We start from the raw sequence: 8,557 nt of genomic DNA, 5'->3' as shown, positions 1-8,557 counted from the left end.
CATCGTTCTTCTGGGACCTCATGTCCTGGAACATGCTGAAGCAACACCCACAAAGCCTGGCACAGAGTATGAGGAAAGAGCCTGGCAGTACGGATGAAGAGGAGAAAATCGCAGCATCCCTGGACTTGTCTTCCATGTGGATCTTTTCCTGGAGATCAGAGGGGCCATGGCCATCTCACAGAGTGTGCTGGCCCATGGGAGAAAGGAAAACCTGTTACTACCTCTCCAGGTTTCCAGAGAAGAGCTGCAGCCCATCAGCTTTGTCTGACATGGCTGCCTTGGGTTGTCCTTCTTCATAAAACCGCTCTAACCTCCAGCCTGGAAGAGCCCAGACCTCTCCAGCCCAGCCACCAGAACGCAGAGGAACACAAGGTATTCTTGCTTTTTCCTTAGCCTGTATTTACCTAGGCACCTTTTTCCCAGGCTCACCTTGGTAGGGTGACACTACACTAGGTGACTTCCCCCAGTTCCCTGCCATTAAAATTGTCTGTCCCTAACTACAGAACCGTGGGCTAGTATGTGAGTGAGTGAACATGTTGGGTGCCTGCTACCATCACTGACCACATAATTTGCTCAGTGGTAACAGCCTGAAGGCAGCGGCAGAGAGCGAATCCCCTAAATCAGGGGTCAGTGACAGCCAAGCACATGGTGTCCTTGCCAATGCTGCCCTGGAGCTCTCCAGTACGTTCAGCAAGGTGTTTGGATAGGAAGGTTAGGAGCCTCACCACCCTCACAGTGAAGAATTTATTCCTTTTATCTAATCTAAATCTATCCTCTTTCAGTGTGAAGCCATTACCGCTTGTCCTATCACTGCATGCCCTTGTAAAAAGTCCCTCTCCAGCTTTTGTAGGTTTGGGGACACCAAGCTATGTGCAGCAGCAGAGTTCCTGCATGTCAAGACAAAGTAATTCCAAAGGATGTCCCCACAGAGCCCAACCATGAAGGAACAACACATCCAGCCCCTACAATTCTGTGATTCTGTGATCCCTTGTCCCAGCTGGCAGCAGGTCTGCAGCATCTCCCATGCAAGTCAGTGACCTGCCTTTTCCCTGCGGTGCAGATACCAGAGGGGTGGGATCTATCATGGTGACTCTGCATGCCCCAGACATTAGGAAATTGGTGGGAAAAAGCAGCCAAAAATGGTAAACAGAAAGCAGATGGGCAGGACAGGGCAAGTCCCATGCTGCAGTCAGCCCAGCACAAGCTCTCGCTCACCTGTCCCTGCTGCAGAGCTCACACCACTGCGCTTGGGCTGGTTGATCTTGTCAGCAGCAGGACTTGGACTGCTGTGCTCCAACCCTCCAGCCCAGGGGACCACACAGAGACAAGAAAGAGGAGGAACCTACCGGCTGCTTCACGTCCTCTGCTCCAGGCTGTTTTCTGCTACTGTCATCTCTTTCCAACTCCTCAACCTGTTCGTGCAGGCTCAGGCTTCCATGAATATCCGACACTTCATCTGCCGACCCCAGTCCGGTCTCCTCCAGGCAGATGCTGGTTCCTTCATGCACCAGCTCTCCTGGGATGCTGGGACTCGACCCTCCCAGCACCCGATGGCTCAAGAGCTTCCGCTGATGGCTCGTGCTCCCAGGCGCAGTGCCAGCATCCTGTAAGGAGCCTGCCGTGCTGGACCCCCTTCCCAGCCGTCGGCTGTCACGAGTGCCAGAGTTGGCTGGTGTGTTCAGGGCTGGGGTGGTGGAGTGGCTCTGCTCCTTGCTGCTCTGGGCACCTTTTTGGAGGGCTCCATTCTGCAGGCCACCAGCAGGGACAGTCCCATTGCGAGCCCGCTCCCGCTGAAGCCGGTCGCTGCTGTGCTCCAGCTCCTCTGTGCTCAGCTCCCGGCTGCTGTCAGGCAGGGCACCATCCTGCTGCTCATGGAAAGTGGGTTTCTTCCCAATGTGCGTGACACGGAACCTGGAATGGGGCAGAACGGATCAAAATCTTTCTCCCTCCTCTATTCCAGCTTCTGTGTACCTCCAACCTTGAATCTCCTCTCTCTGTCAGTGACTGGTGCTGATCTCCAACCTTCCAGACCCGCTCAAAACCACCAACTCCCACTCTAGCCATGCCCCCACTGACCTAACCCCATTTTCTCATTTTTTGGTGAAACAAATAGAAAGAGAAGGATGAAAAGATCAATCCAAATGATGGCTACTGCAGACCCTTCCAGCTTGTCCTCCCTGCAGCAAGACAGGTCACAGCCTGTGGAAATGCTCTGAGGTGCAACCTGGACAAACGGAAGCCTGTACAGAAACTGAGGTCTTGATTCAGAAGGTGAGATGCAAACAGGCTAAGCCTGATGAGGAAAGGATGGCCATGCAGAGGTGCATGGACGTTGTGCCCTGTGACAGACTGCCATCAGGGGAACAAGAGCCGGAATTTTCAGCAGACAGTGCACCCCAGGTGAGGGCAGAGACAGAGTTTTGGCAGCACAAGCTTTATTTCAGTACAGGGATCAAAAGTGGGAAGAATTGTTTGGCTAAAATCTGCCAGAGCACATTTTGAACTAAGGTCCACCATGTACCAGGTAGCAGCCTAGAGCTTTATGGAGTACAGCTGCAACCTCAAAGGGTGTGTTTATAATCAGGAGGTGATGCAATGTTGCATGTGGGGAGATGAGGGAAGTAAGGCATCTACCACAGCTTTGGGATTTGTGAGAGGTAACACAAGCAGGCTGGTTGTGACTAACACTGTGACTCCTGTTTGTATGCTGAACCAGCAGATGGGAAATCTCTTCCACGGGGAGCCGGTGCCCAGCAGCCAAAGAACGCTGATCCCACCACAGAGACCTCATGCAGTCTGTGACTCAACCAGCAACTGCTCTCCCTGTGCTTGAGTCACATGTGGAGAAGCTGCAGAAGGCCCTCGCTCTGCTGAGGTTCACCTAAGAATCAGCATCAGGGCGAAACACTATTTCAGCAGCAAAATTCAAGTACTGCTGGGGTTGAAAGAAGAACAAGACCCAAAGGTCAAGCACATGGCAGTATGGCCACCCTGAAGGAAGAAGCTGAGAAGAAAGGTCCAAGAGATAAAAACAGGCACCAGATGAGATACCAGAGATGGAGACAACTGGCAGGCTGTGGCCCAGATGGCAGTCTGTGGATGGTACAGACCCCTTAGCACTGCAGTCAGAAATGCTACTCATGATTGGAAGGATCAAGAAGATAAATGCTCCAGGTCTGGACGAGGTACCTACAGGACTGCTCAGGTCAGGCCAAGCAGCAGCAAATGTGACCTTTCAGGTCTATCCAGATATTTAGAGACAAGGCACAAGTGTGGCGATTCAGGAAGACCAAAGAATGTTCCAGACCCAAAGAGGGACAGGGAGGAGGCACTAATGGTAGGATCATTTATTGATATTGCCATTGAGCAATGTCAGCCTGAAAGTAGCTCAGAATGGATTCAAAGGAGCAGGCAGGGTTCAGACTGGAGGGGGCACAAGAGGTAACGTAATCAACCTCCAGATGAGAGAAGAAAGGCAGGAGAGCTTGGCTGTCTGCCATTGCTAAGAAGCTTGATTCAGTAGGATATGACACACCGTGGCTGATCAGGCTAAGGACAGAAGGTCAGATGCAGATGGTGAATGAGCTCTTCCACTGACAACTAGTTTAGGGAAAGCCCTATGGTAAGTGGTAAATCATTCAATAATGTAAGACCACAGATCATATAGCCCTAATTACCTCAGAAGTAGAGAATAATTTAGGTGTGAAAAGCCCTCGGGAAGTCTCCAGTCCAACCCTCTTCTCAATACTGGGCCACTTCCCACCCTCAACCAAGTTGCCCAGGGGCCCACTCAGTCAGGTCTTAGAAGTGTCCAAAGATGGAGACCCCTCCAACCCTCTGTCTCAGGGCTGCACCATTCTTATGATGAAACAGTTTTTCCTTATGTCTCTTGTTGCAACTTGTAACCATCACCTCTTGCCCCTCCTTGTGCATCCCAGAAGAATCTAGCTCCATCTTAATTTAAACTCCCCCCACCCCTTAGAGAGCAATTAGATCCCCTCCTTACACTTTTCCCCATTCCCTCAGCAGCTCCTCACATGTCACATGCTCCAGCCCCTGATGATCTTGGTGAACCTCCACTAATCTCACTCCTTTTCGCTCCTTTAGCAGTGAGCCTATGCCTACCAACCAGGGACCAGACCCAGTCAATAAGCTGTAGGTAATAGGGAAGGAGGTTGTACTCTCAACCATAGCATCCAAGAAAAAAAGCAGTAATAGAAAAAAATAAGAAAACAAGGCCTGAGGATTACAACAGAAAGGTGGGTTCAAGGAGTTTTGTATGTAGGATCAGTCAGAAGTCAAAGTACTTTGTGTGATCAAGATATTCGTAGCAAATAAGACACAGCAGCAGCAGTCCTAGAAAAGTCATCCAGGATCTAAAAGAGCACAAAGGGGCCAGCTTGGAAACGAGAACTAGAATTCAAAAGTAGCTTTGTACCTCACCTCATGCCAAGGAGATTCAGAAAGCAGAAACTTTTAAGATACAACCTTGGAGAAATGTAATAACTGTCCCGTGGAGAAGGCTGATGTGACATGGGATATTAACAAGGATGAAAAGAGAAAACCAAGGTGTCAGGGAAGGTGCCTTTAGTAAAGGAGAGCATCTTCTCCAGTACTCAGAGGTGAATGAAAGGAGACAGCGAAGAGCATAGATGAAGGACACAGAGGAGTGGATGGAGCTGGGCACCAGCCAGGGAATGAGATTAGCCAGGAATATGTAACCATGCAGAGATATGGTTTATCAGACACCACTACCAAGGACAGCTGGCAGCAACAAGCAAAGAGGAATCCAGAAGCTGTCAGTCTCCAGAGGGTGTGATCTTAGTTGGAGTTCAGCAACTCAGTATCCTGCTGATACTCCTACCTGTGATGGTGGAAAAACCCAAACCTCCTGATGCCCGCTTGACACCACAACTGTCTCGCTGGACCACAACATGCAGCTTCATCAAGGCTTAGGCCCTGAATGAAGACCTGCTGCAGGATATGAGCACAGCAGAGCTTTGTGTCTCACCAAGATGGCCATCTAGGGATGAGCAGATGCTTGTCACTCTGCCCCAGTCACCACTGCAGCAGGCAGCTGTGCCCTGGAAGACTTTGCTGAAGGTCTTGTGCATGCTAAACCTTTCTGCTGCGGTATGGAGCAACCTGGGCAAGACTGCAGGTTACCAACTACATAGAGACCACAGGAAGCTCAGGAAGTTCCTGAGGTGAGACCAGGAGAAGACTGGAGAATTATTTGTGAGAAGTACCTTGTACACTCCCCTATTCTTACATTCCTGCCATGTCACCTAATTACAGTCGTTACTGGAGGCAACAACCTGGAGAAGCATGGCTATTCTTCCATTCTGATAGTGATGGCTGGTAACTTGCATCCAGGACCTGCTGTCACCTCCTCCCACACTTAATGAGATCCCCAAAACCTGGGGTCACTACTCCTGTTTAGGCAGCAAGACCCCTGCTTGCATGTAGCTGGGACAGCAGGCTTTGGAATGACATGGATTTGGGGATCTGCCCAGCACTGAGTCAGCAGGACAACCCAGGCTTGAGTCACCTTCCCAAAGAAGGAGGGAAGCCACTGGTGCGTCATAGCCTGCCACACACCACAGACATTTCCAGGTGCAAGAGACACCTGAGTCCTTGGGACTCCCAAGCTGCAGAGCTTCTACTGGGGTATCTAAATGGGGAAGAGCAAGAGGGTGCCTGATGTGGGGCAAGTGGGGACAGGGAAAGGAAGAGGGGAACTGAGAAGACTCTCCATGATGCTCACTCCATAAGAGCAGATGGGCCATATCTGGCAAAGCTCACTGAAGTACCTGCCCACTGAGAAGACGGTGGTCTCTCCAGGATGCATCCTGCCTTTGCCATCCTTTGACCGTCCTTGTCGATGCAATGGGTGCCTCTTCCTCTTGCTGCAGTGGATGCAGGGGGCCTGTGTGGAGCCCAGATGCACTGTGTGGTGATGTGGTGGGCCCCCATCCTGGCTGTTGCGGTGGGGACAAAGGCTGCAATGGGAGAAGGACATAACAGGTCATGTTATCTGGAGGAGACTTCACAACCTTGATGCAGCTTTGCAGCAGCAAGCTGAGAAGCAGCAGCTCTGGAGGGGACCTCTTGTGAGGACAGGAATGAGGAAGAGCTATTCCCCCTAACAGTGGGGTGAAGCACTCATTGCAACCCTCGAGGGTGCAGTATTTCTTGTTGGGAAGATGCTTTACGACAAGTTGTAAAGGGCCTGGCTGCAAAGCCTCCAGACCAAGGTGATACCCAAAGGCTACTTCTCCCTCACTCTGAAGGAGCCACAAGCTGGTATTGGCTTCCCTCACCTGGGCACTGGCACTGGGATGTCCCCTTCATTGTCCCCCAGCATCTCCTTGAGGGCTTCTGCGTTTGCTGAGGAGAGAAGAAAAAGGGAATGCATCAGCCAAAGCGGTCAACACGTCTCCAGAACAGCCCGACGAAGTGCTCACCTTCATTTTGGATGATGCATCTTACAATCTTCTCTACTGTGTCCTCATTCAGCTCCTCCTCTTCATCTGAAAAGAGAAAAAAAGTGTGGCACTGAAGGCTGGGATTTGGACACCCAGCTCACCAGTCCCTCCCCTGGAGCAGCCATGTCAACAGGGAGGTTGGAGAAGCCTCAAGTCCCCCATCATGCTTGGAAGCCCCCAAAGAACACCAGACCCCTCACCCTGGTAACAAGATGTCTAGAACAGCAGCCATCTGTGCAGGGACACAGGGGTTGTGTCGCCCCTTCAGAACTGGGGGGCATCACAAGACATGAGTGGGAAGCAGGGTCAAAACAAGTTGAAAGAGAAGGGTCCTCTGGGTGCAGGTTGCTGCAGGTTCTAAAAATCTCCAAGGGTAAACGGGACAAGTTCACAGAAAAGAAATCCACTGGGGCCTGTTAAATACAGAGAAACTATCTCTGATGGAGAAAGCCCTGGAGCTACACACTGTCAGAAGCTTAAAAGAATACGCTGGGGAAATTTGGCTCAGTGTCTGCTCCATTGTGGTATTCATCCCCAGCATTCATCGGAACCTGCTTCTGGCCACTTTTGGAGTCTGGAGGATTGGCTGGCTGAATCTTCAACCCAGTCTGTAGCGTTGTATGTTCCTGTGAGCAGGTTAGTCTTGCAGTCTGATAGGCAGCTGCCTCAAAGAACATGGTCAGGGGTTGCCACTGTGCTCCTGGAAGCGCACAGAGGTGTTTCCCTGAGCTGTGGCAAATCCAGCAGGCAAACACAATCACAGAAGTTTCAGAGACTGTCTCCATGTCAAGTGCAGGCCAGTCACTGAAACCAGAGGAGTACATCTGAGGCCACCTGGAAACTCCTGCTGCATCTGTGGGGCGAGCTGGGGGAGCCACGTTTCCCTCACATGCACAAGAAATGGCAGCGGAAGGTGCTAACCCTCCTGAGCGCTGACAGTGCTGGAGGAATCATGGAGCACCATTTGGCCATTTTCAGGTAAGGAAGAGGCTGAAGTAACATGTCTTCTTCATTTCAGCAGAGCCTCTTGAAACCTTCAAGTGACAGAGCTTGCTTGGACTGAGCTCTGTTATTCACCAATGCTTGACACTGACTTCCCAATCCTACTAGCTGAGAGCCAATTATGTTGGCCTCAAGCTATGGAAAAAATTCTTAAATGTCCTCTTCCAGTGCAGGGCAGAGATCCCAAAGAAACACCTCTATTCCTCTGGGCTGCAAGAGCACAACAGGGACAGGAAGAGGACATGACCTTTAGCAGACACCATGCTGGTCCCGTGCTGGACCACCTAACAGCAAAAGAGCAGAAGGACAGCTCATGCCCTGGTTGGAGGATGCTTTCCTTTTAGGGGCTGAGGGTTATAGTTCAGGTGCGGTGGATTTGGCAGGTCCTGGTTGTTTATCAGAATTAACTTTTGGTGATAATGCCACTTTGGGAAGGGCCATATGCTGATTCCCACCTCCCTGGCACCACCAGCCTTCACCAGCTTGTGGAGCCAGAAGATCAGAGGGCTCTCTGTGCCATACACTCCCAATCCCTCAGGAACACCCAGCTATTCTCACCAATCCATCCCTTCTTCCCAACCCAGCAGCACGTGACAGGTAACCCTCCCACCCACAGCCTGCGTTCCAGAAATGTGTTTAAGGTCCACGCCAGGTGAGAGGCAGTGGCCGAGTCCCCATCAAGCCCCCATCACCCCAGCACTCACTGGCCTGGAGCTCCGCCAGCACATCTTTGTTATCTGGGTCGAGCTCGTCCCGGAAAGTCCGGCACCGGTAACCCTTCTTCTTCAGGACATGGCAGATCAGGAAGCCCACCAGCCCCATGATGAAGAAGACAAGGACAAGGAGGAAGACCATAGACAGGCTGTGCTGGGGGTCTGACTCCCCATCGTCGGTGCTGTTCTGGTCTGACATGCGGATCTAGGAGAAAGGGTGAAGGCGGATCAGAGACCCTGGTACTCACCCCCCTGCCAAGCTCTCCGTGCCCATCCTCCTCCTCCTCTTCCTCACATCCACCTTGGGCTAGAGCCAGCTCCCGGCTCGGGGTGGGCTGCCAAGGGCTTGTCTCT

The 8,557-nt window shown here is 51.6% G+C and overlaps 1 protein-coding gene across 1 annotated transcript; it reads right to left on the bottom strand.

Annotated features, from left to right (window-relative positions):
* Positions 1–1,346: 1,346 nt before the first annotated feature.
* On the bottom strand, positions 1,347–8,402 carry RELL2 (RELT-like 2; the record flags this gene model as incomplete). Its single annotated transcript, XM_009874340.1, has 5 exons — positions 8,195–8,402; positions 6,468–6,533; positions 6,324–6,390; positions 5,814–6,002; positions 1,347–1,911 (listed from the first exon to the last, which is right to left on the bottom strand). Coding segments are annotated over exons 1-5 (1,095 nt in total), but the record flags the coding sequence as incomplete, so codon positions are not given.
* Positions 8,403–8,557: the final 155 nt, after the last annotated feature.

Source organism: Apaloderma vittatum, unplaced genomic scaffold (genome assembly GCF_000703405.1).
Source record: "Apaloderma vittatum isolate BGI_N311 unplaced genomic scaffold, ASM70340v1 scaffold13838, whole genome shotgun sequence".
NCBI lineage: Eukaryota > Metazoa > Chordata > Aves > Trogoniformes > Trogonidae > Apaloderma > Apaloderma vittatum.
The sequence above is the reverse complement of the archived record's forward strand: the minus strand, read 5'-3'. Positions and strand labels throughout refer to the sequence as shown.